Source organism: Motacilla alba, chromosome 2 (genome assembly GCF_015832195.1).
Source record: "Motacilla alba alba isolate MOTALB_02 chromosome 2, Motacilla_alba_V1.0_pri, whole genome shotgun sequence".
NCBI lineage: Eukaryota > Metazoa > Chordata > Aves > Passeriformes > Motacillidae > Motacilla > Motacilla alba.
Window position 1 is genome coordinate 41,204,657 of NC_052017.1, and position 27,917 is coordinate 41,232,573.

At 43.3% G+C, this 27,917-nt stretch overlaps 1 protein-coding gene across 1 annotated transcript; it reads left to right on the forward strand.

The window, feature by feature from the left end:
- Positions 1-27,338, forward strand: CMTM7 (CKLF like MARVEL transmembrane domain containing 7). The gene is made up of 5 exons (XM_038161257.1): positions 1-501; positions 19,324-19,497; positions 22,416-22,514; positions 23,551-23,632; positions 23,990-27,338. Exons 1-5 carry the CDS (start codon positions 16-18, stop codon positions 24,001-24,003), a joined length of 855 nt encoding a protein of 284 aa, XP_038017185.1. The 5' UTR covers positions 1-15; the 3' UTR covers positions 24,004-27,338.
- Positions 27,339-27,917: the final 579 nt, after the last annotated feature.

Genomic DNA, 27,917 nt, shown 5'->3' on the forward strand with positions numbered 1-27,917 from the left:
CCTTGGCCTGTTTCCATGTCGCCCAGCCGCGCAGGGCGGGCGGCACGGCGCGGGGGGAGCCTCCCTGCGCGGCTCCCGCTCCCGGCTGTCCCGGCCCCCGCTGTCCCGGCTGGGTGCGGCGGCGTCTCCCCCGCGGCAGGGAAACCCCCGCGGCTCCCCCTCGGCCTCCCCGCCCCAAGGCCGCCGGGGCCGGGCGGGGAAGCGCCGCGCTCCGCCCGGCCCCGCCAGCCCCGCGGCGCCGCTCCCGCCCCGCCCCGTCCCATCCCATCCCATCCCGCCCCGTCCCATCCCGTCCCGTTCCCCGTGCCGGGCAGCGGCGAGGGCAGCGCGGACGCAGCCATGTCGCACGGGGCGCGAGTGATCCGCACCGGGGTCAGCAGCGGGGGGCCCGCGGCCCCGCCGCCCGTCACCGTCGCCTCCTCCTCGGCGGGCTCGGACGCGGAGCTCATGGACGGCGGCTATTTCCGCTCCTGCGCCGGCATGCTGAAGGTGGCCCAGATGGTAAGGGGCGAGCGGGGCGGGGGCCGCTGCCGGGGCTCCTCTGGGGCCCTCGCAGCCCGCGGGAATCGCGCTCATCCCTGCCGGGCGGCTCCTGTGGCGGAGCGGCCGGAGAGCGCCGTCGGGCAGCGCCGGGGCCGCGGCTCCGGGCGGGTTTGGCCCCTCAGCCCTCGCGGCTTCCAGCAGGACGAAAAACCCGCGTTCCTCTGGCAGAGCGAAGCTTTGCCGTCTGTCGGAAGCTGCCTTTGCCCCTTCCTAATGCAACAATGAGCACTTCTGAGCAGACGGACGCGTGCGAGCCCAAAGGAGCAGTGTGAACTTTTTGTCATGAACAGCGGTAGCACGCCGCGATGGCACATCGTGCAGTGCCGCCCCTCATTCCGTAGCGTGGGGAAGCTTTTAGGAGACAGCGGGGCCAAGTGGCAGTGCCCACAGGGATCTGCTAGAGGTGGGCATCACAGCTGAGGCTGCAGCTCCAGCTGGCTCCGTGCCCTGTCTGTCAGAGACCTCCAGCAGTGACCCAAAGACACGGGGAGGGATGTGGGAGATGTATGGCTGAAATTCAAAAGCAGTCGATGGTGGAACGCTGCCAGGATTTGAGCTGATGCCTTAAGTCAGTGCATGAAGTTCAGCTCCATGCAGATGTGGAGAAGATTAACAGATGGGTAAGCTCTTTCTCATTTTTATGGCCCGTAATTATCTGTGGGGTGATTTGTCAGCTTAATTACAGAAGTGATAGTGATAATGCCCAGGAAAGAGCATGAAAGACATCATGTACAGATACCTCCACACGTACGTTTTCAGCCTGCAAGAAGTTGTGCCTTGACAGAGTTTTATCCTGGAGTTATTGCCTTTATCTTTTGTAAGCTCCCAATGCCTTCTTTTCCCATGCCTGTATTTGTCCAGTAATTTTTTTAAAGTTGTGTAGATTATTAGCACCCAAATTTCTAAACTGACATTTGAAGTTAAGATTCATTATGTTCTAAGTTACGGAGTACTAATACCCAATCCTCAGGTTTCCCTTTAAAAGCTGCCCAGTTTCTTCCAGTTTGTTATTAGCTGTCAGCTGCCCTTACAAATGACCCCCAGTAGCAGAAGATGAAGTTGACCATGACTGATCATGGCTGCCTCTACCTGCTGAGCATCTGCCCTGCACTCGTGAGACCTCGGAGCTGTTCCTCGCTATGAATTCTGTGCAGTAGGAACACAAAGAGTTGTCTGCTGTCTTCTTCTGTCCTGGGTTCTTCCCAAACCACTGGGTGGATCTGGGGAATCTTTGCAGGAGACAAGTGAGCACGTGTCTACATTGCAACTGAGCCTGTAGCCCTAAAACAGTGGACTTGTGCTCTGCTGATAAGCTGAAAGTCTCTTTGCTTTTACCACTGTGGAAAGAACAGTTCCTTTTATGGACTAGAAATAAGTCATCCTCTCTGCCCTCCATGCTGCTCTGGTGTCTCTACAGCTCTGAGGTGTGACTCCTGAAGCTGCCACAGCATGGTTATTGGTGCTGTAATGTCAGTTTCTGGTGTATTAAGTGCATGCATTCTTTACATGCTTTACATATTTTCATGTGCTGGATGTAAATCTATCTAATTTTATGTAATGCTTCACATACTTTGCATAAAGTCATATTTTATCAATGCCGTTCAATCTAAAATTCATCCAAATTTAAGCAAGTGGCTTTCTGCAGTGACTTTAACAGAAGTTAAAATAATCTAAATTATTTTTCCTTTGCACTCTTTCAGTTTCACCTTCTTATATTTTTATGCTTTTTATCTTGCCTGTAAACATCAGTAGGAGTTACCTCAGGTATTCAAGGAACTTTGGGCAAATGAACTTCTTGCAATATCACATATCACAATAGCACCTTCTCAAATAATTCCATAAGAAAACCAAATGCTTGTGCTGTAGAAAGCCTGTAGAAATACCATGTAGAAATAACCTGTAGAAATAACCATGACACATTAGTTCTAGATATACTCCTGCACCCAATAAAATAGGGAGAGATAAATGTTTTTGCAATTCTCTTTTATCTCTTCTCAGACAGTATTTATACCCACAGCTCCATTTGTATGAGCATTCAGTTCTCCTAGTACAAAATGCTGGCAGTAACTTTTTCTGGTAAAGATTTCTTCATGCTAAATCTGTAAACATTCCTGTGCTAGTGTAGGTGTGGCTGGTGGCTGTAGTCTTACTGAGAAGCAGAACTCTTATGCTGGTAAAGGGAAAAGGTAAGGTCATTTGGGTTAGATATATATCACATTAAATTGTGTGCTGGGCCTCTGAGTGGTTGTGGTTATGAAGAGGAAATGTTACAAGTTTTGTTTTCTCTTTCTTCCTCAGTCCCCTTTACCAAGAAGTAGAGGATGTGATAGAGAGCAGGAAAGAAACATTTCATAATTGACTGTAATGTTAAGGGCTGTTTGCTGTGCTTGCAAGCCAAAAAAACCCCAATGATTGTATGTGTATGTGAGTGACATGAATCTAATATATGACAACTACATGCTATGGAAATCATAGGAAGAAAATAGAAGATAATGTTACAGCTGTTCTCCCGTAAGACAGAAGGACTAAAACTCAGGATTATTGAAGAGATTGTGCAGCCTGAATTGTTGCTAATTTTGAGTGTTACCAGTGCTTTCTCTTGAAATTCTGGGTGCTGTGGTGTCCAGCATAGAATGAAATTAAGAAGAAAAAAGTGTTTCTTGCCTGTAAGCCTACACAAGTTCCTTTGCTTTTTTTGCTAGAGAATTTCTTTAACCTTGCAGAATGATTATAGCTTTGGAAAGACAGTGTATTTTATGCGTTGACTTCATGGCCTGGGAAATAGTCTATAAATATGTTGAAAATAAAATGGAGGAGAAAACATAGTTATGCAGACTTGTGTATTTTGTGTGGCAGTAAGACAATTTGAAAGCTGCTTTTCAATATGTGACTCTTACTAACCTTAGTTGGGGTCTTTTAAAAATCCAGTCTGAACTGACATTCTGATTTTAACAGGAAATTGCTAAGTATTTCAACATCTAACTTGCTCCAGCTCATTTAACTTGATGTTGTTAATACAGATTATGCTTTTCCTTTCCTTTCCTTCTTTTTTTTTTTTTTTTGTATTTGCTGTTGTGCCAAGGCCTTTTAAGGATACGTGCAGGATCCCGCTGTGGCCACCTTGGTTCTGTAGCAGCCGTGTACTAAGCAAGCGTGTGAGTGGGTGTGTATCAGTGTGCACAATACACTTAGACAAGAGAAACTGACTTGAGTGATCTGAATTTTTGCCAGCTTGCCAAAATTGACACAGGTGGCACTCTCCAGCATTCTGCATGAGCTGTGCTGGTTTGGTTGAGGTGCATTTGCTTTGTGTTTGTGCTACTGCTGGCTTGTTTTATTATAAGCCTTTGTAGGAACCTCTGTTGCTCAGCTTGGCAGGTTCTCAGTAGGTGGGTTCTTGGGAGTTCTTTGAGGTATCCTGTGCCATTAGGGTCAGTGGTATCAATGTGCATTTGTGTTGTCACCAGGGTGGCTCAGTGCCAGCGTTGATAGATTCAAACAAGTCTGGTCCCACCAAATTTGTCCTGGAGCCTCATGTGCTTTTTATATTTTTACAGCCGCAGTCTGGAGGATGCCACTGACGCTGTAGTGGACAAGGTCCTGCTTCCAGCACAGCCCATGTTAGACAGGGGAGCCTGTGGTGGTGTCCCCCTCTCTTAGGCACTTGGTAGGAGTGACTGTATCACCTGTGCAAAGTGTCTGGTGCAGAGATTTGCAGGAGTGTGATCATACAGAGCTGAGAGCTCACATGTAGGAGAGCCATCATGGCACAGCACATGCTTGTGTCGGTTTTTCAGGCTTTTCAAACTGTTGTTGGACTACTCCTTTTTCCTGAGAGTTGCAGAGTGACCCATGGCTGCCTTTGGTTCTCTTTCACTTCCCCCAGGTTGGGCCAAGCTAACTCTGCTCACAGTTCAGACTGAAGGCCATTGTTCCCATAATAACACCACTGTTACAGCTCTGTCAGAGTAAGCACAGCCTCAGAACACAGGGTGTTTTAAGCTAAAACCAGTGCTGATTCTGTCAGCTCAATGTGAGCAATCAGTTTCACAAGACAGAAAACAAGAAAATCAAAATTACCTTCTCAAGGCTGAAGAAGAGATTTACAAGCAATTGAAATGTGAAAAAAGGATAAACTCAATAAAAGTTGACTTAACAATGTCGTTTAAACTTGTTAAAAATGCTAAAGCAATAGCTACAGCTTTTCTGCAGAGTATCTATTCAATTTCCAAAGTATGCCTTGACAAAAGCAATGACATACTTGACAAGTGAATGGCCAACAAGACAGTCTGTAATTCTGAGCAACTTTGAAGTGTGCTGAAACCTCTCTGGGTTATTTGTATACTAACATATAGTTGCATAATAGCATTCAAGAGAATATTCATTCATCTAACACTGAAGGCTGGAGAATGCTGGTAGTTAGGTTGCTGTAGCCAAGTTCCATTTCTGAATGTGTTTCCAAATTTACTGGGGAGCTATATTCAGAAGAATTTAAAATATGAAAAGAAAGCAAAATCTGTTCATGCAAGAAAACGATTCCTGATCAAAATCATTGATGCAACAAAAAGAAATTCACAAAAGCAAGCGCTGCTTGGAATTACTTGAGAGCTATTCAGTCTTTTAACTTGATCTTGAGACTGCAACATCTTTCTGTGCAAGGAGGTGATTGAAGTAAAACATCTAATTCTGTGCAGCAGTGTGTCAGTGACATGATTTTGCCTTTATTCTAATAAAGCTGTTCAGTCAGAAGAGAGGCATTCTGGTAATATGCAGAGGTGCTGAAATTGTAAGCCTGTCTGTGAGTTCTGTATAGACTGTGCTTTCTGGGGGAATGTGGAAAATCGCCCCAAAAATGTGCAAGATAAACTACTGGCTAAGCAATGAGACACATTTTCTGAGGCCAAGGTCAGAGCTGTTGTTCTGCTTGTTATTTTTGTTGTTCTGCTGGAAACTGCAGTAAAAGGACCTTGCTGGGCATGCTGAACAAAGAGAAAGAAAAAAATTATCTGAGTCTTAGATGGCTCCAAAGTAAGCTGGAGCACTCGAGTAAGGAATGTCCAAGCTTAGTAATTAAGCCCAGTAGGACTGGGAGGTCCTGTTATTTCCCCTCTGAGGACACCAAAGACAGCTGCCTCAGCCACTGGTGTTTTTTCCATGCTGCTGCTCTGGGTGGCCATCTTTTCTCTCCAGGTGTTTGCGTAAGAGCTGGAAGCAAACACTGTGTTCTCTGCATGTTAACCAAGGAGCGCTTGCTGGTAGGCTGACACACTTTTGTTTGATGATGTGAAATTCCACAAGCAACACCATTTTAAGGAATTTTCCCCTTCTGTCTTGTCTCCATGCAGCTGTTCTCAGCTGCAGTGATGCAGGTGTCCACCAGGTTACACAGTACCAGGGAACTAATGGAGCTCTACTTCAGCTCTCTGGTTTTCTTTTTCCGTGTTTTTAGGGAACAGTGCAGCCATAGAGGTTGCTGTGGGCAAGAACAAGTGTCTGGCATGGAAGGGCAGGAAATACATAAGCTTGAAGTGGTTCCATGTGTTTCAAACCACAAGCTGAGAATGTAGTCCTTTGCTTTTCCTCTTGGGCAGGGGAAGGTTTTGTACCATCTGTTTTAATTTCTGTCTGCCTCTTTCAGGAAAAAAAAAAGAAACTTGTAATTCTTCTGATGTCAAAACTGCTCTAGAAGGCTAAAAAATCAACTCCAAGGCAATTATAGTCATTATTAAACACTAGGATATCTCTGCTCTGAATGTGTCAGTAAATGCTTGATTTTTTACTTATGAAATGAGGCTTTCTAAAAGCTCAAAGTTGGAGCCATCTTTCATTGCTTATTTGGTGCATCCATTAGGATTTGTTGCAATACATCCATTAGAAATCTCTGTGCACGTAGAGGTGATTCTTTCTGTAGAGGTGATCGAACAGGTGTCAACAAATAACATTTTCTGAAATAACAAAAAAAAAGGAAATGAAGCATAGAAATTTGCTACATCACCTGAGACACGTTTAGTATGCCTGAAAGAGCAGAGTGAAGTGTTGGCAGTGGTTTCTTAGCACATTTGTTTTATGGGAAGTTAAATTTTAAGGTGGTGTTTAAAAATCTTAGGTCACATGGTGTCTGTGGATAATAAGATGCGGTGAAAAACGTGGATTCTTACTGCTCTGCAACTGCCTTTTAAGATGTGCAAGAGCAGTGTGTTTGTTCCCTGTCCTCACTTTGCTTGGAGATGGTGTCCCTTTGAACATCCTCCTCTCCTGTCACAGAGTGACAGACACCAGTGGATCCCTTGTTTACAAGTTCAGTCTCCATCTACTCAGAGCCTGTACATGACAAAGAGCGCCTTGCCAAGCATCCTTCACCAGGACTGCAGGGGCTGGGACAATTTGTTATGTCTCACTGAGATCCAGTAGAAGCCATCAGTGAGAGAAGCACACCTGACCCCGAGGCTCTGGTACCTGCTCTGCATTACTGGGGTATTGTTCCCCAAAGCCAGACAGTGTTTCCTTCTATGAGTAAGTGTTTCCTCCACTGCCCTCCCTGGGGAGTCCCTGTGAGGTGCTCACTCAGTCCTGTGGCTGAGCTGTCTCCTTTGTGCCATTGTCTAATCGCATATGCTGTGGCTTTGTCCTCCTATTTTGTGGTCATATGTAAAGTATACAGCAGCCAGAAATTGCTATTTTCTGTACACAGACTTCAGCCTCTGAAGTTGCTGTGATTTCCCCTCACCCACCCGTAAGCTTCCTCTCCTTTGTGTAACTGAGATTCTTAAAGGGGTCATTGTGGCTGAAACAACTCCCTGGCCTGTGATGATGATCATTTGACAAATGTGATGGCAAGGACAGATGTGCCTGACTGGTCAAGGCTAGGTGTCTGCAGCTTTCATGGCCAAAACAAACCTGGCTGCTGTTCCTGCAACAATAGCAGCAGCTGCAATGCTTAGGGCTTCCTCTTGTGCTCACAGCTTCCCTTAAGGAAAATGGAAGTGTGATGATGACAAAATTGAGGAGCTGCTTCAGGGGGAATTTTCTTATAATATTTTTGGCAGTTTGTTGTTTTGTTTCTGTTTTTTAGGAGTTCCGCTAATGAGTTCAAGACGCAAGTGCTGACAGCTGGGCAAAAAGTATGCTGTTAACGTGAGATGACCACCAGCAGCTGCAGAACTGCAGACTGACTTGGCCTATTTTCCTCGAGTCTGTAATCATGCTCTGCAAGAGCTCTTTTCTTTGTTTGGGAAAAGCACAGTCCCCACTTGCTGCTTCTCACCTGCTGGCTTGTTGAGCCTTTTGGCAATTGCTAGAGTATCCGACTTCCTAGCAGACACAGGAGTGCTGTCCCAGCCTGTTGGAGAGGCCCGTCAGTCTCCAGGTGCTCACTGAAAGCTGTCAGCTGCAGCAGTGCCACGGGGGAATCTCATCTAGTCTCATTTTTCCCCCTCTTTCATCGCCCTTCACTTCTCTGGCACCTTGCTAAGCATCCAGTATTCACACTAAGAAAAGATTGTTCCCTGGTGTGCAAAGACCCACCCTAATCCAGGCTGTGATGATGCCAGTTCATCTAGGCATCATCTTGGTGTTTTCTGGAACTCTCACCTGTGCTTTCCTGATGAAAATCATGATATGCCAGCACTGCTAACAACGTGGACTTGGTGATGTAAATGAGTCCTCCTCTTATTCAAGGAGACCTCGCTCAAGGCTCCGTTCCCATGGCATAGCAAAGCCCTTGCTGGAGATGATAGATAAGAACTTTTTAACTGCTGTCTGTGCTGTCTGTGACTGCCAGTTGTCAGTGTGGTGATCTCTGAGGCAGGGAGAGATATGGCAGGTGTCAACTGAAGATCTGAATCAGTCAAGCACTAAATGCCTCAGACAGTGAGAAGGGGCTGTGTTGTGAGCAGCATCTGTGAGGGGGAGTGATGAGCAGATTGCTCATCGAAGGTTGGCAGGCGGAGGCATGAGACATCACTGAGCCGTTCACAAGGTATCCCTTGATCTCAGCAACAACTTCCAGGAAGATGAGATTGCTGTTTGTTTTTTCATGCATCTAATTTGATAGCTTAACTAGAATGATTGGTGCCCTGGGGTACTGGTTTTTGTGTTGCATGTTCCTATCTTAGTTTTGACTGGCTCTGTGCTGCTAGGTAAGTATTGGCTATCCGGAACATGGTGGAAACTTTGCTGCCTGTAAATATACACAATGTTCCCTGGGCTTCTAGCAGCCAGCCAGTCTGATCCAGGCTTGGTTGGCCAGCCATCGCGGGCTCCTTCTCTGTACGTGGCATTGCCATGCACAATTGGTGGATCCATTTTTAGACAGCCATGAAATTTATCTACAAGAGCTTTATAGCTCACAAGTGTGGAATAAGCTCTTTCTATATTGTACATCACTGGCAACATGGGACTTCACTTTGGGGCTTTTTAATGGGCAAGCAATACAAACAGGCCAAACAATGTATCTGAGAATGGTTCAGAGTGGGGGTCTCAGAGGTGCCTGGTTCCTGCAAGCAGTTTATCTTCCCGTGCAGAAGAAGGAAGTAATGGCAGGTGAGGTGGGCAGTCTTGTGCAGTCCTTCTCCACTTACACAAACCTACTCACACTGTGGACTGTCTTCTCCTGTCCTTCTGTCTGACTTTCACGTTTACCAGATGGAGAGAACAGCTGACGTGGCTCTCCAGGGGGATCTAGATGTTAGAAGTGCTCGACTTGCAGATGACTGAAGTATCAATCACAGCTTGCTGTGCAATTTTTGAATCTGGAGAGATTTGGTTATACTAATTCCCCTCATTTTTGGCTGCTATCACCAGATATTCCAGTTTCTCCTAGGGGAGTCTGGAGATTCAAGTCTCTTACAATGTTTTTTACTTCCTGTAGTCTTTTGAGATGATTTAGGGATTCTCCCTACTATGCAAGATAGATGATCTACAGTGGAGTGAACTACAGCAGCAGCCACATGCATATATGGTTTTTTGCAGCAATAAGGTAGTATTCTGTTGCCTGCACAGAGAATTAATTCCTTATTAACAAATAAACAAGTTACAAAGTACAGGGTTCTCCTGGCTTTGTCCGCTAGTACTTTTTCAGTTGTTGCAGGTGGCACTTCTTTGAAAGTTAGAGGGAAAGCAGCTGTTTTTCCCAGAGCTGGAACCTTGCTAGGGCATTTGCTGCATTAAAATTTCTGTTCCTATCCTTTGCAGACATGCTAGCAGTCAGCTGTGCCATTAATAGTGTTTTGCAGTGAATTTTATGTGTTTGGGGACTTGTTTGTAACTTGCATTGTGCCACTTGTGCAGTGTTACTCCGTTGCTGCAATACTTCGAGGGTCACGTGTGCAGCTTTTACCTAGGCTGGAAAAATTTACTGATAGTGCTTTCACAGTTGGAATGTTTTAAATTTAAGTTGATTTTTAAACGAGTTGCAGAGAAGAAGAAATAAAATTATGAGGTTGTTGTGGGTAACAAGCTTTTCTTTTTTTCACCAATTCACTGCCTGATGGGAATGCAGCATATTGTTTGCCATGTAACTATGAAGTCCTCAGCTTTCAGTAAATAACATGCAGGACTGTGTGGTGCCTTTCAGTGTGTGCAGGCAGCTGTGGGATTGAGGCACGGAGCTAGTTCAGCTGGCAGGGGTGGGACTGAAGTCCTGCATGCCCTGTGATCAGCGGCAGGCAGGACTTAATTGCAGCTAGTCATTACAAAGAATTGCCTTTTTAATGATCATGGCTAACGCCCTGCATCGAGGGCTCTTTAATAATGTCCTTCACATGCTGGTTCTGGGATTACCCCACATCCTTTTCTACCACTGAGGCCTGGGCCTGAGCAGATAGATAACTTCTTATTAATAGATATGGAACACCACTTGCTCGTACTTAGGAGTGTCCTCTTATCTCTATTGTAGAGGGTCTGAATAAGATTATTTTGCCTTTTCTCACCTTCCCACCATTTTTATCTTCAATAAATAGCCTGTGGATGGTGGTGCACAAGAGAAGTGACTTATCAGAGGCCAGGCAGCCTCCTTATTTTAGCAAAGCAGCCAGACAAGAAGGAAATCTGCCCAGACGCAGGGGCTGAGAGATGATTGTGCAACCAAAGACTGACTGCTTCACAGAACCATGCACTTGCAGGCAGCTGATTTCATCTGCCATTAATGAAGTTTCAAATGGACTGTGCCTTTTATCTACTTTTTCTAGTAGGGGTTTACAGCTCACATTTCCAACACTGCCCTGGAAGACAGAAATCTAGATTACAGCAGCAGTCAACATTGCTGCTTAAATTAGCTGAACCAGTCTTGCCTGAGCTGCAGTTGTAACCTTGGTCTGTGCTTTGTCCATCTTTCTGATTTGGGAAGCTGTTAAAAAATTATTTTACTCCATCCAGAAGTATGTACTTAATAATATGTGGGTGTTGCTTCACTGTGTTGAGGTGTAACATTTGAAAATGTACAGCTGTAATCAGTGACATTTCTCCAGGGCACAGTTATCCTGATTGGCTCTCATAGGGATGGAAAATTCCATTTACTATCTTGGCTGGTGTCACAAGCTGGAAACTTTGACTTTTTTTCGTTCAAATACAAAAAGCATTTAGCTCTTATATTAAAAAAAAGACTGTGATGAAACTGCATGAGTCAGTGCTGTCCCTTGCTCCAAATTTGCAAACACGGTTTCTGTACAACTGCTTGCATTAAAACTTGGGTAAGTTTTAAGACAGTGGAAATCAAACAGGTTTTATCAATTTTATGAATAGTTCTCAGGGTCCTCCTCATTTCAGATTCAGGAGGAAGGACATTGAAGCAGGACAAAGGTTCATCAGTCCTTCATCAAGGACAATGGATGAAAAAGAAAAGTACTTTCAGGTATTACCAGCAGGAAACTGGTGAGCCAGAGCTGCTGCCTGCAGTGTTTGTGCAGGTGTAGCACTATGCTGAATCCTGTCCCCTGACTTTTTTCCCCTGAATGGTGCTAATTTTTGGTTAGGTAATTTCAGTACATGCCCTGATGCAAGAGAGTGGGCAAGATAGTTATGAAACATTAAAAGAGGAAATTGGGGTGCATTGTCATGTATAGAGGGAAATTTGGATGGGAAAGAATGAGAGATAGAAAAGGAGAAGTAATATGGAGTGTAATGGTGGGAAAGAAGAGGAAAGGGGAATATGGAGCAGAAAAAAAAAAGGAAAGAAAACACCAGAGACAAAAAGTTGTCTCTTCTTATGGGAGGATATAGTAGAAGGGAAAAGTCAAGAAAAAAAATACTCTGAGAAACACGAAAATGTGGTTATACATTGCATGGCAAAGTAATTAAATGAAAAGATAACTCAAAGCTGGGTGGATTATACATGAGGAAGTGTATGTCCTGGTAGTATGGTAGAACTTTGAGATAAGAGTTATAGGGTTCCTCTGTAACTGGGCACCTTGAGGAAATTTTGCTTCTTATTAATGTTATCTTTCCTCCTGCAGTTAGGTTGGCATTTCACATTTTATTTCTATATAGAGAAGGTTATTATCCAGAGCTTAAAGTTACATGGTCAGATAGCAGTTTCAACCTGGCAATTCAGTACATCATCTTGGGGTTTGTAAAAACCATTGTCTGTGTCTTTCTGCAATGAAGTTTTTTAATATTGTTCTTTGTACTACCACAGCAACTAGAAATCCAGATAAGGGGAAGGCCACATGCAGTAAGTTAACATCAGCCAGCAGCCAAATACCCAGCCAGCCTCTCACTCACTGCCCTCCCCTGCAGGATGGGGAGAAAATAGAAGGAAAGGCCCATGGATCCAGATAATGGCAGTTTTATAAGGAAAGTAAAAGCTGCACACACAAGCAAAGCTGTAAATTCTTCCATTACTCTGTTAAAGGCCAGGCTGGATAGGTGGTCTAGTTGAAGGTGCCTCTGCCCATGGCAGGAGGCTGGGAATAGATGGTCTTTAAGGTCCCTTCCAGCCCAAAACATCCTGTGAGTCTATGATTCTATACATAATGGTTGCTTGGGAAGAGAAATGCCATAACCTAAAATATTCCCCCTGAAACCTCCTTGTCTTGAGCTTTTATCACTGAACACAACATCAAATGGGCTGGAAAATCCCATTGCTCAGCTGGAGCCAGCTGGCATTGCCAATGTCTTGCCCACTTGTGAGCGTGCTTTGGATGAGGGAAGGGAGAAGAGAGCTTGTTGCTGTGTGAGCCCAGTTCAGCAGGAAGCACTGATAGGTTATCAGCACGTTTTAACCACAGAAAGCCCAGCCCCTGTGAGCTGCTGTGAAGGCAGCTTGTGACACACCCACACCAGGACATCACCACTGTGATGCAGGGGCTTGCACAGCCACAGTGGGGAAGGGTAACCTGTGCTCCACTGGTAGAGCAGTGAAACAACTGCTGCACAGGGGTGACTGAGAATGTGCAGCACTGAACAGTGGGGATGGTCAAGAGGATGAGCAGTAAAGTAGTCCTGGCATTAAAGATTAGAAAAGAGGTTATTTGCAATGTCTTGTGCATGGTGTGCTTCCTGAAACACTGCTCACAGTTGGTTTTAAGTTAGTAAGTGACAGAGAGGAAATAAATACTGATTTCCATTTTATAGTGAGCTAGAACTCTCATTTTTGTTTATCTTGTGTGCTGAGCTAGCAACTCAAAGCGACTCTCAGAAAGTGAACCTTTTCCTCCTTTTGCTTGTTGTGTGGCTTCCTCCTTGGATGATTTTCACACCTGCTTGTCTGTTACAGCTGGGATCTGTTGATTGTCCATTTGGGCTTTTTGGAGAGGAGAGCAGGGAGGAAAAGGATATCGGTATTTTGGTGTGGTTTTTGGGGATTTTGTCTTGTCTTTTTTTTTGTTTCTTTGCTTGCTGGGGTATTTTTAGTGAACATCTATTTTCATTCACTCTCTAAAGGAAAATAGCCGTCTTGCCCTAGACATTTTTAGCAGTTCTCAAAATTTTCGCCTTTATTTTATATGTCTGAAGTGTTTTGAAGGTACAAAACTTTAGCACAATGCATGTGAAGTCTTTGAGTCCTCATTTGGTGACTGGAGGAGTTGAAGTGGGGAAATACATGATTTACTGAAGTTCAGACGGAAACAGGGTTACAAAACTGAAACAGGGTTACAAAACTGGGGTCAGGATTCAAGAGTCAGTAACTTACAATTTCTCCCTTGTTGTGTCAGTGCTTGCCTGTGGAAATGGGCCTCTCGTCCTCAGAACATGAGGCTTTCCTTTAAGAGTAGGTTCTTGTCAGTTTTGGAGATCATGTGCAATTTATGTTTGTGCAGGTAGCTGTGTCTGTGGAAAATTTAGTTCTCTCCAAATGTTACAGAAGAATTAGTTATTGGCAATAAAGCCAGAGCTTTATTTATGACATCCATTATAGCAGGACAGTAGAAAAAGCTCATACAAAGCACTTGTCCAGATTGATTCCTGGGTTATAAAATTGTTCTGTGGTCAGATAAACTACAATCTTCTACCACACAAGCAGAAAATGCTTCGTGGTGCCAGCTGGCTTGTAGCTACATGTAGAGCAAAACAAATCCTTTCCTTTGTTACCCTCAGGGCACTAGTGAAGAAAATTGTAGGTGTAATCTCTGGACTGGTGGGCATGCACTCCTGCCTGCCCCTTCCCTGGAGCAGGTGGTTGGTTCTCTGTTAAGCTTCTTTGAACTTGCTGGCTTGCCCCGGGCTTTTCCCTCTGTGCTGGTGCACTCCAACGCCGAGTGCTGGTGCGGGAGAGCCCAGCCCATTCGGTCCTGAGGGGCAAGCAGCTCTTGGGCAGTGTTACTGGTGGCCTCTGTGACCACTGACAGGACTGGGAGCCACAGGAGGTTCCAGCCAGCAGAGAGGCTGAGGGCTGTGTGGCTGGCTTGCTCTGGGTCTCAGCATCATGCCCAGCCCACTCCCATGTGGACAGGGTGTTTGGAGCCAAGCTTTCTCTGTAACCTAATTGCATTTGCAGGACTGCAACCACCCAAGAGTGAGCATGGGGAGTTAGAGGTGGAATTCAAATCATCTAAAATCAGGAGTACAACAGCATCTGGGCCTAATGCCATGGGGCTTTTCTCCAGTATGCATTTGCCTTAGGAGTAATTGGAAGTTGGATCTTCCTTCTATATATAATTTCTTCTTAATGTGAAGGCATGTCATTAAGGTGTTGAATTTTCCTGCAGTGGAAGATTCCTTTCCTTCAAGTCTTGATACACATTTTCTTTGTTTTTTACTGAGTGTAATAAAGACCAGTGGACTCCAGATGCTCATTCTTTGTCAGGGACAAGAAGAAACAAGGAGGAAACCAGCTGATTTTTAAAAAGAAACAGCATTTCCAGGGAACACTTCCAGAAGCGTTTTTATAGCACAGGGGAGGAGAATGTATGCTTCTTGTCCAGTCTTTCCCTATCTTCTCTAGCCTGAGAGATACAAAAGGAAAGTGTGCCATTCTGAACAGATTGATGTAATATCTGTGGGCAGGAAGGAAGATCCAGGGAATTACAGGTTTTTCAGCTTCACCTCAGTCCCTTGGGAGATGATGAAGAAAATCCTCTTAGAAAACATTTCCAAACACATGAAAGACAAGAAGGTGATCAGGATAGGTCAACATGGATTTACAAAGGGGAAATGATGCTTTACCAGCCTTATTGCTTTTTGTAATGAGGTGACTAGCTTGGTGGACAGGGGAACAGTGATGGATGTGGTTTACCTTGATCTTGGTAAGGTTCTGCTCTCCCATAACATCCTCACAGACAAGCCGACAAACTGGGTATGGATTAAATAAGTGGGCAGTGAGAAGGATTTAAAACTGAACAACCCAGCCCAGAGGGTTGTAATCAGTGGTACAAGGTCCATTTGGAGGCCAGTCACTAGTGGTGTACCTCAGGGGTCGATACTAGGACCGGCGCTGTTCCACATCTTCATTAATGACCTGGATGATGATGCAGAGTGCACTCCTGGAAAGTTTGTAGGTGGAGAAAAACCTGGGAGGAGTGGCTGCTGAGCCAGGGGGTTGTGTCCTGACATAGAGAGGGATCTTGGCAGTCTGGAGAGAGAGGAGTCTCATCAAGTTCCACAGAGAAATGCCAAGTTTTGTATCTGGAGATATTTGAGGGTAAGCCCCTGCACCAGTACGGGCTGGAGGTTGGAAAGCAATTCTCCAGAGAAGACCTTGGGATCTTGGGGGACAACATGATGACCATGAGCCAACCATGTGCTTTTGTAGTGATGGTGGTGCCAACAGCTTCCTGGGCTGCTTTAGGAAGAAGACCACATCAGAAAAGAAAGAATTATGTTTCATTTTTTTGGTAGATCTGAGTGAATTTCCAATCAGAGTGCGGTTTAGGCTTGTAAGGTATGTCAGTGCCATTCAAGAGGCAGATTGTGAGGATGTGGTTACCTCATCTTCAGCTCCAAGCAGGGAAGAGAATGCAGGTTCTTCTGTAAAAGTCTTGCAGGCTCTGCTATGTCTTTTCTGTCTGCTAAGTGCTGACTGCCTTTAGCTCACATTGCCTTGACTGCAAGATAGTTCCTGATCTATACCAGTGTGCCCAAATGTGCTTCATTACTCATTTCAAATATCTGGTCCAAAGGAGAGTCAAGAAGTGGGTTCCTTTAAGCTGATCGACTTCTATGAAACAGAGTAAATGTGGAACTTTGTTTAAATCCACAAATCCCTCCTCATGGTTGATTAATGCGTATGGTCTTTATTTTGTTCTCAGAAACCAGAAAGCACTTAAATAATAGTACCCTGCAATCTGTCCCTCACCCCTTTTGCAATGCAGGTCTGGAGCCCGGGTGTATATTGTGGAGCACACAGAAGTCTCATGAGACTGACCATCACTTGACCTCTACTTGTGGTTACACTGGCTTGCTGGCTATGGGTTACATCTGTGTTGCTGTCGTGACCTGTTAAGTGTTATATTGAAATGGAAATAGCAGTGCCCTGGATTTTTTGTTTTGTTTGGTTTGGTTTGGTTTTTGTTTGTTTGGGGTTTTTTGTGCCTCCAGTTTTTATTTTCAGGGTGTATAAACCTGCTCCCCTGAGCACAGATGCATAAAGTACACTCATAACATTTGATCACTTCAGTGCTTTGCCATTCATTTCTCTCTCTCTGTGCCACCGACTGGCTTCTGCGATAGATGTTCAACTGTATCCCAGATAGTTACATATTTATCACTTTATCACTCAGTTCTCTGGAAACCAGAATCCCAGGGGGGAAAAGGTACAGTCATCACCTGGTATATCATGATAAACCAGTATCTGGTGAAGGAACTTCAATATTTGTCAGTTTCAAAGAACAAGTGATATTGTGTAGCTCTATTACTTGTATTTGTTAGCATTCTTTTTTCAACAGGTGAGTTTTAAACTCTGACTGTATCTGCAGGCAATGTAGTGGGTCAGATAGGGTGCAGCTTTATATAAAGTTGTTGAGAGGGTCCCCTTTGCACCTGTCCTGTGAAATAGAATCATGTGCCTGAGAAGGGAGGACACTCTTTAGAAATGTCATGTTGCAAGATTTATGCTAAGAAAGTAAATCTTTGAAAGAAATATCTCTTGCCATGCAGTGGTTTCTTCCTGTCTGTGTGCTGAGGCACATCTAAATTCAAAGAAAGAAGAATCTTTACTAATTGGATTTGGAGTTATTTTAGTCATGAAGAACTGTTGAAATGGAAAGCATGTTTGTTCAAATCTGTGGTTCTACCCTGTCAGGAGTTGAGCAGATTCTTCATTGGTACCATGTATCTTCTTATTTCTGAGGATTGTGACACCGCAGGTGTACTTTCTGTCCTTGGATGACTCACATTCTTCTTTATGCTTCTCAATTTTTATACTTTCTAACTGAAAAGAAAAATACTGCTATGCTTCCATGAAATTGAAAGAACTGGGTCTAACTTTAACTAAGGTTTTTTTCCAGTGCTTTTTATTATTTGGATGGTGGTTGCACTTCAAGAGTCCAGTCCTCCTCCTGATTCTTTGTACACTGTAAAAAACCTGCTAAAGTTAATTGCTCATGCATGAAATGAGCCAGTGGGCAGATTTAATATTTCTGTGAATTAATGTTTCCTTCTTGATTTTTGCAGTGTAATTGAAACTGGGAACGGATTATTGTGAAGACACGTAAATAAGGAAAACTTATTATAGCCTTTGGTAGTTAGAGAATGTTTTCCTCATCCCCCTATTTATCCAAGCGCAAGGCTCAGTGCTTGCTGTGACTTGTTGAGTCTTCCTATAGAATAAAATTTCATTAAATTTAGTTTTAGATTATGGAAATAATAGCTGCATCTTGCATCACTTAGAGTGTGCTCCTAGCTCATAGGGTAAATTATCTCCTTCTGATTGTTCAGGTCAAGTAATTTTTGTTATTATTTAAGTTATTATTATTCAGTGACTAAGTCAGATGACTCTGCTTAACTGACATTAAGATTCAGAGAGCAGGGCTCACTTACAGGGCTAATACCAGCTCCTTGGACTGCCACAGTACAAATAATGGAGCTGGACCAGGTCTGACAACAGCTTAGCCATTTGTGTGGGAAAGAATCTGGAGCACTGACTTTTTTCTCTGAAGCTACCATTTTGAGGTGGCTCACTGTCAAGACATTGATGTGCCTGTTTGGATGGAGTTTGGTGAAGGTGGCAGGTCCTTGTGAAGTTTGTACATACAGACCTTTTGGTTTCCCTTGTACACGCATATATTTAGCCTGTCCACTCTGAACTGAGCAGGTGAAACTCAGCTAACAATTAGGGACAATCTAAGCTATGTTGTTTGGGCGTTGGGGTTGGGTTTTTTCCTCTTTTAATCTTTAGGAAATTATTCTGATAATGAATGCAGTTGCTTAGGAGTTTGGAAGATGAGTGTGCAGGAAAGGATGGTGCAGTCTTGAAGTGCTGGCTTCCTCAGATAGTTTTTTAATGTCTAGGAGAAACACTTAAAATGTGAATCATTACAGCTTCTAGCTGACTTTGGATGAACTAAAAATGACAGTGGCTGAAAGCATGCATTGACTGAGTCTGTAATAAAAAATATTTTAGTAAATTGTTGGTAGATTTATTTTGATCACCCAGGTTAGCCAGGCTGGTGGAAGCAGCCAGATTAGTAAAATAAACAAGTAGCTTTAGATTAAAAAAAAAACGAAATAGCTTTTGTCCTTAGCAAGCCTACAGCTGAAAGAAGTTATACAGCAATGCTTTATAATTTTATGTGGCCATGTTAACTTATAAAAGTTTTGGGGGTGAGGTGAATTAAATCAGTTCCTCCAGATGTTTATATTATTTACTCTGATACTGCCTTACAGTCCACTAATACTTCTGCTCTGTAGGTGGCAGAAAAGGAAGAGTAAAACTGTTAGCTCAGGTCCTCTGATTGTGCAAGTGAGAAATGTCACTAAATGAAAGTGAAGGACATGTGTTCATGGACACCTCTATTTTCACAGCTTTGAGTGGACTCCTTCTGAACGTCTCTGGGGTTCAGGTGCTTCAGTCACTGGTGCAACTCCAGGCATCCAGTTCCATTTCTCTATTTGAGACCTCTTCTGTTGTACATAGAGACATCTTCAAGTTGAGTTCTTCAGGCTGAAACTGCTGCTTTCCTTCTGGCCATTGCCCCTTTCACCAGGGGGTTGCTTCAGCTCATTTATCAGCTAATTATAAACTTACTATCATGCTTGTTACTTTGTCCTCCATTTTGCTGGGACCATCCCATTTACATTAGATATTTGTCTTTTGTTTCTAAGTGTCATTTTGTTATGCTTAAAATCATCTCCACGACCCTCCGGAGCACCATAGTGAACACCTTGAATGTGCCTTTTGTCTTCCAGATCTCACTGCTGATTGGATTCATCAGTGTAAATAATTCTCCATGGACAGATTACAGTGCATACAGCTTCTTTCAGATTGTCACCATGTGCGACTTGGTTATGATTTTGTTCTTCTACATCATGCACATTTTCAGAGTCTACAGGAAGCTGACTTGTGTTAGCTGGCCGCTCGCGGTAAGCCTGGGTTCCTCTCCTCTCTTGGGGGTTCATGGGACTTTCTCAGTCCATTCCCTTGTGCTGTCTCACAAAGATAGGCTGTCTTTCACTCAATTCTTTTTTGCCTCATATGCAAATCCTTTTTTTGCTTGCGTTCAGTTCAGCAGATTGTGTAACTATAAGATTTTCAGCTGATTTGGATTTGATTCTGCCCTCCTTTACACAGACATAAATCTAGATTTACTATATGAAAGGCAATAATTTTATTAAGAGACAATTGAAAGGAAGCTACTGATCGTCAAGCCTTCAGCAGGTGGGTCCTAGCTCAGGCCATTTATAGCAGCTCAGGGATTGCTAAAGTACCAAATCATAGCTTTAGAATTCAGGTACTACATCCTGTCCCAAAATAAAGCCTGTGAGTGCTATTTAAATCAAATGTGCCTCTTTTTGGTGTGGTTTTAGATAACTTAAACAACAGCAAAAAATAGTAGCCTCAGCCTGATTGCCGCAGCCTGGGCATTCCTGGGATATCCTGCAGGACTTTCCTGCCTCATTCCCGCATTTCCCATACACATCCATCTCTCATATCCTAGCAGAGAGCCCACAGGCAGCACCAAAAATGTGAGACCTGAACTTCCTCACTAACTCTGCTCAGGTCAGCTAACAGAAGAGTTCCGCATCCTAGTGTGGGATGATAATTTTAACAACCTCTTAGAACATGCCTCACTTACAGATGTTAGTTCCACTGAAGAAGGGCCAAAGGAGTGGGGAAAGCCAACTGGAGAGGAATTTTTAAACCCAGGAAGTGGTTGGGTGGTGGTTAATGGAAGCTATGTAAGTAATTTACAGATCTAAGCTAACAGTTTGTCCATCCATCCACTTATAACCAGAGAGAAAATATTATTTTTTTTTCCTTTTTGGCTGAAGAATATTGTTAGATTTTTTTTTTCAAATGTGTGCCACCACTGTTTCTAAAGGTACTTCTTTATCTAGAGATAGTACAGATGCAGGGATTCAAATAAAGGAGTGAAGTAAGCTAATAAATGACAGTTTTGCAGAGCAGCATTTAATGTGTGCATTGCTGTAACAGGACTATGCTATATGCTACTTTTGCCTCTGCATGGGCTGCTTCTGGGTTTGTTTTTTTTTTTTTGTTCTGTGTTTAATTATTCCTAAATGTTCCAGAGTTTAAGGCGTGAAGTTTGTGGCTGCTCAGCTTCAGAAAGCTTTATAGGATGTGATGCATGAACATTGCTGCTCTGTTGCAAAACAAACAACCTCATTTTCAGTCACATTTAAGTATCTTTAGAACAGAAGAGGAAGACGTGAGAGAGTCTGGGAAACTACAGCTAGCATTTGGATGAGTTTCCTGGCAGGATCTTTACATTGCAATCAGGGGTGTGATTTGCAGCCAGTAAAGCTGAAGTGGTTCAAGAGTTGTTCATTGCTGACACCTTTTAAAGCTTGGAAGTATTTCTCCAGAGGGGCACTCTTCCGGCCCTGCCGGGGGTTGGTTCTCCACCTAATATGGCCTTTGATGACTCTGTTGCAGCTTTGCCCATCCCTTGGATTCCTCTAAAGTAATAGCCTGTGTACACTGCTTTATTTGATGTCTCTAAGGAGGCAGTGGCATGTCCCATTTGCCTGCTGCGTCATGGGCTAGTCAGAGAAGCCTCCTTATGTATATAATTTATTCTGGCAAATGCACGGGTTGAGATTTTGATTACCCGAAACAGGTTTACAAATTAGGAAAGTAACTTGTGGTCTCAGAGCCTGCTTTACAGGAAAAATCCTCCTCAGCTCTTTTTAACACCTGAGAAGAGTGAAACTGGTATGGTAGACTGTTCATCTTCTGGGCTTTCCTTGGAAAATTTCCTTTTGGGACTATATTCTATCTTCTGGTTTGAGACAGAATCCCTCTCCTCTCCTCTCCTCTCCTCTCCTCTCCTCTCCTCTCCTCTCCTCTCCTCTCCTCTCCTCTCCTCTCCTCTCCTCTCCTCTCCTCTCCTCTCCTCTCCTCTCCTCTCCTCTCCTCTCCTCTCCTCTCCTCTCCTCTCCTCTCCTCTCCTCTCCTCTCCTCTCCTCTCCTCTCCTCTCCTTTGCTTGGCTCATGCTGGTAGTGCAATGCAGATAAAGGAAGCAGATATCCACCTGCCTCATCCCACTATGCACAAGAAACAACCCATGTTCAGTGTCCAAACACCTGTACTGATTGTCATAAGCTTTGTGGGGATTCAAAATCTAAATCCACAGATAGCCCGTGCTTGTAACAAGGTAAAATTGACTCCTGGACTGATACTTATCATATCAGAAAAGAATTTAAATGTGGTGCTTTGGTCCTCTCTCAGAAAACCCCATGGCATCATGTTTTACTGCAGCTGTGCATTTCATGCCTTCCCTTACCCCCCTTCCCTGTGGTTCCCAGTCTCAGCTGATGTAAGTTTTTAGTAAATGCAGCAGTAGATCCAGTGCTTGCTTCCTAAGATTATCAAAAGTAGGAGCTTTTGGTTTTTCACTTATGCCATTTCATATAGGCTAGAGAAATATGTCCTTAAGGCTCCTTCCTTCCTCCAGAACCAACTCTTAGGGTAAGGTGCGTACTTGAAGTAATGTACTGTGCTGAATTAAAAGGATTGCATCCATACCCAGTAAGTGAATCCTATTCCAGTAACATTAGTAGACCTAAACTGTTCTTTTTTGAACAGACACTGAGGTTTGGTATAAAATCCACTCACAAGGTGAGTTGCTGGGTTTTGGGTTTTTTTGCCTTGTTTTGCTGCCTTTTTTTTTTTTTTTTCCCTTTTTTCATTTTTGACTATGTTTTGTCCTCTGGGTTTGAGGGTTTGAGTCATCTCTGCCAACTTTCTTTCTGAGACATATCAAAATGCTTTGCAGATATGTTTCCCTTCTGATGCATGCTGTTCTTGTCTTTTCAGGAGTTTCTTCATTACTTAATTGGTACAATTCTGCTTCTCATTGGATCGATTGTAGCAGCATCCAAGAGTTACAATATAACTGGACTTGTGGCTGGAGCGGTAAGACTGTGTTTATTAGGCTTGACACTTTTAAAATTGCAATATATATTAAGTAGGCCATTGGAAATCTATCACTTGCACCTCTGTTCTCTTACAGACTTGCCTTACTTGTGTCTTGGTTGGGTGAACAACCTTCTAGCTCATTTCAGTGTTCTGAATGTTCTGTAACACAGTGCCAACAAAAATATTTTGTTGTCAGATGCTGGACTCATCACTAATGTCGGTATTTGTCCTGCCAGAGTGTTGAAAACAAAGGCTTCTGCTTTAACTCACAGAAGCTAATGTGTTTAGGTGAAGAATTAAGACAATTAACTTTTGACAAAAGACTGTTGTAGCAGCTGGAAATTACCTTAAGGATTTCACCCCCTTTTTCGGCTTTCAACGCTTCGTGCTCCTGAACAGAGCCCTCTTTAAGATAATTTCTCCTGAGCTAAAACCCACTGAGGCTCTGAGCTGACTTCTGGCAGGTGCTCTCTGCTTCTCTTGGCTGCAAGGCTTTACAGAGAGAGGCATGACTTCCAAGTGTGGGTGACAGTATTTTCACAGCAGCAGGACCTGAAATGCAACTCCTCCAGAATAAAGAATTACTTTCAGAAACTTAGTCCTGACGGTGCAAACAGACTAGGAGACCTACCTGACTTGTTTATTTGGCAGACAACAGGGAAAGACTTGTTTGAATGGGGCAGTAAAAGAGCAGTAATCAGAGGTGCTAGAAACAGTCTTTTCTTTGTTGCAGAATGCTAGTGAGAAGTTTAGAACTTGACATTCCATGCTGCTGTCCAGCTTTTTCTCCCTCCTTGTGCATGGCTCTCAGCCTGTCTTTCAGTTTTGACAAGACATAAGCTGCTATTATACTACAGAAACTTCTGGGTTTTTTAGTCTTTTGTCAGAATGGAGTAAAAAAAAAACCCTATTTTTTGGGTCTGTTAATCCCGTAAAATGTGTAGCTGAATATACAAAAGTGTCCATACATGCATGGAATATGTGTCATCTAATGCTCCATAAGTATTTGTGGTTTGTTTGTTTTCTCATCCAGACTTTCGGGTTCCTGGCTACAATACTTTGTGTTATAAGCATGTGGTCATCCTACAAGGTTTCGTGCATCACACAGTCAACAAGTAAGTATCGTGCTTAGTAACTGCCAGAATGCTTCCCAAAATGAATATTTATATTTTCTGGCACAGGGCTGTGTCTACCTGAAAGAATCTATTAATGCCCTGGTTGTTGTGACTCAGAATTACTCAAAAAGCAGTAATTCCAAATTTTCTGTCATCACAAACGTTGTCACAGCTACTGACAGCTGCTAACAAATAACTACAAGAGCAAAATAACTTGCTTCTAGCAAATAGTGAACATAGCAATGCTTTCTTTTCTCCCTTCCCCACCCCTTACCAAAAAGTTTCCAGTCTGTTGCTTAATAAATTGGATGAATTTGTTTGTGGCAACACAAGTGACACTTGTCTTCCTTTTCAAAGATGCATCTGTGTGACTCTATCACCTGTGCAAGACGTCTGCCTTACAAAACAGGATACCAAAGAGGAGTGTCCACTACTGAGGAGAGAGACATGGGTATTTTGTTACTAGCCTGGACAAGCTGGTAGCTTTGGAAGATCTACTTGAATTCCTATGCAAAACAATGTTGTGAACCAAAGTTTTTTTGCTCCCCGCACTCAAAGAAGTTTATAATGGAGAATCTGCTTGTTTCAGAGAAAGACAACTTCTAACTCTCAAGCTGGGCTGTGGCCGTTTCCAGCTATTTGCAATAAGTGTTATTTAAAACTCATTTGGACAGTCATTTGGTTCTCCTTTCAGAGAGGTGGAAAAATTCCTTCTGATTTCTTTCATCTGTTTACACAAGGGAAATCCTGCAAATTCCTACCTGATTCTTAACTTCCAAGGATTATATGTTTAACAAATGAACAGTTACAAACTAATTTGTGCCTGGATAAGCTGACCCAAGCCTTTGTTACCTCTTTCTATCAGAACTGTGGACTTTTTCTAACATCAGCTCAGCCAGCATCAAAAATTATGAACTGCAACTTGAAAACTTGCAAGCACTTCCTCCTAACCTAAACAGTACACAATGAAATCAGGGATTTTCTCCATGAATTTTTAGCAAAGATTATTCTTTTAAAATTCCCTTGCCAAATACAGGAAAATATGCACCCAAGAACATACATTCAATATTTTATGGGGTCTTTTTTTCTCTCCTTTTCATAGTAAGACCACATCTTTAGAAAATTTCTATGCATTTGCTATAAATTATTTGCTTTGTAATCTAACAGTGTTTATGGAAAGCCCATTGTGAATGGAGCAATGTGCTTCTTTCTCTCTCTTACATGTGGTATTGTCACTTCCTCTGCCTCAGCTGGAATCTGTGCTCCTGGGAACTCTGCCCAGAGCCTGGACAGACAGAACACTTCGGCTTTGTCCAACCTGGTATCATAATGAAATTCTATGTAACTTCAGTGCTGAGACAATGCCTTCTTGGCACCTTTGTCTTTCCTTTTGCAATCCATCTCTGGTGAGCTGGGAATTCTTTGCAGGAAAAAAGGACGCATGGGCCTCTCTTCCTCTTTGGTGCTTCTCTTATCATGTCTAGCTGTGAAGTAGAATGGGGTTTATTCTGTCAGCATAACTGCATGATGGTGCAGCAGAAGTTGGGTTTATACAGTTTACCAGGGACAGTCTGAAGAAAAAAGCATTTTCTGGTCTCCTATATATTTTTCTATTTGTCTGAAATTCTGCATCAATAATGCTAAGTAATTTAATGGTTGTGTCAGAAAATTCTTTTTGTGCCTCATGGCAGGTAAACATATGTTGCCACCTTTTTTTTTCCATCCTAGTATATGTATCTTTACTGAAAATTTATTTTTAATTCTGACAACAGAAAATTGGCTAGCTGCTAAAATGTCAAAAATTTTGAGTGAGTAAATTAAAATAGATAACTTGAAGAGGTAAGAATTCCCCTCCTCATGGTGCACAGTTTTTGTGATTCTTTTTGCTATTCCTTTTCAGAACTGTCCGGTTTAAAGCAACACAGAGCAGGAAATAATTTGAAAGCACAAAATTCTGTTTTTAGTGGATGAAGGTACATACATTCACTCCAAGATAAAGTGCTTCAATATTAATACAGAGGATTATTCAAATAAACCATGTAACAGGCAGGTATATTGTTACTAATTTCATATTGGCTATTATTTTTCTACAATGTTCAACTTCTGCCCCCTACCTTCAGATGATGTGTTTTATGTTTAGTCAGGAGTGAGCCATTTTTTTCTTTTTGACAACCAGAATTGAGCACAGCTCAAAGGCTCTCTGGCTTAAGAGAACAAACATCCTTCTCAGCTGGGAATCCATTGTCAGCAGTGGCAATGATAGCTCAGCCTTCCATGTGCTGCCAGCACAGGACCAGTCGGATGGCCTTATGTGACAAGAGACTTCATTCTGGGCACTTTGAGTGAAAATACCTGCAAAAGGAGGTACTCTTACACACACACACATGCATATGTGTGTGTCTAATTTTTTGAAACAGGGGTGCTTGATCACCAATTCTCCTGCCAAGACTGATTTAAGAGTTTTTGGAAAGCAGCACTCTGACTTTAATGTGGACTGATACAACAGATGTTTAAGGATACAACCTCTCCTGTTCCCCTAGAAGAAAAAGACTGTGTTATTTCTCCCTCACCTCCTGAGGTATCACCTCAGATTGACAGTAGGAACCTTCCCACAAGCATTAAACCCACGTGGCAATCCTGTGGCAAGTAGCGTTCTGCTGCAGACAGCGTGGAATGCAGCTGAGACCTCAGCGCTGCTGTGGCAGTGGGGAGAAGCACCTGCTAAGGATTGGGGCTGGAGCCTGAGCTTGCTCTGCAGAAAAGGCTGTTTCCACTTTCTCCTGGAACCATGCCCCCTCTCCTGGCACTATACTGCCTTTTTTTTTCCTGCCTCTCACATCACTCTTGTCAGTTGTCACCATATGGAGAAAAAAAAAAAAAAAAAAGTCAAGGGGAGTTTCATGCAGTCTAACAACCAAAGAATTTCTCAACTATGTTCTGTGATCATCCAAAGAATATGTTTTGCTGTAAGTGCACTTGCTTATACTGGATCAAGAGATGTAAGTTACCAGTTCCCTTTTGGTTTTTGTGCCTACTGACAGGGCTAAAATATTCCTGCAGCTTTGGCTGTTGTGACAGTGCTGGGTCCATAGACCCACCAGATGCTCCTAATCAGGATGCTTTCAGGCTGGAAGACTGACATCTCTGCTGCCAAAGTTTCCTTGCTTTCCCCAAATCCTCCTTGTGAAGCACGTCTACCAAGAAAAGCACAGATTTTCTGTTATCACCAGCTCCACCGGGGGTTGTTGAATGACAGCTCCGTCTGGCAGGGAATTCAACACCTCTCTGCTGTACCTCTGCCAGCAAAAGTGTTTTAAGTCTCCTTCAGTGTCAACCTGGTTCTGAAAGCTCCATCTGTCTGCAACTTTGTCAAATATGGGATTCCAGCTGTTTTAGAAATAAACTCTGTTAGCTATTTGGGTGATGTGGAGAATCAGACTGTTGTCCTGGTCATTTCTTTCCTTCCTCTACCACAGCAGTGGCTTTCTCTCAGGGGAGTATCAGAATGCATCCTGTAACTGGAGGAAAATAGGTAAGAACCACAGAAAAACCTGCTGTTGTGTTTGGATGTGCTCCAATGATCCTACCCAAAAGTTGTTCATCCTCTTCAGCTCCAAGATGAGTTTATTTTATCCTTTGAGCTAACACAGACGTTGAGATTCAGTTTTTACTGAAAAATTAAAATGTAAATACTGGGAGAAGAAAATTGGTAGTACAAACTGTTTCATACTGTGAAAAAACTGAAACCTCATGTTTGAGCTCTGGGGACTTGAAATAAGCCAGATAGTGAATGGTGCTTTTCTCAGGTAGAAACCGGGAAAATGAGAAGGGGAAATGAAACTTTTAAAAAAGAGGAAGAGTGGCTTTGAAAAGCTTGAGGACCACAGTGCTGGATGAAGACACTATAGGTTATGTGACCTGCATAACTTGCACACTTTTTCTGTTGCTGAGAGTTGGTTGCACTATTTGGAAACAGTTCACTGTGTGGGGTTTGAAGGGGGTAGCAGGACACCAGGATAATGATAACTTGTAAGGAAGTGTGTGTGTGCTGGTGGGGTGTCAAATGATGCTCCATGGAAGAGGACTAGGAACTTTCTAGGACAAAAAGGAGCAGGAGAGAAGGAAGATCAGGTGCAAACATCCATAGAAAGCTTATGAGGGGAAACTAATGTGAGTGCCTTGTGCACTAACAGAGGTGGGGGCAGATATTAACAGTTTCTGTGCTGTTTATTAAAGGGCAGATCTGCCTGTAGTGACAGAGAAGTCTCTTTGCTGCTTGCCTGCA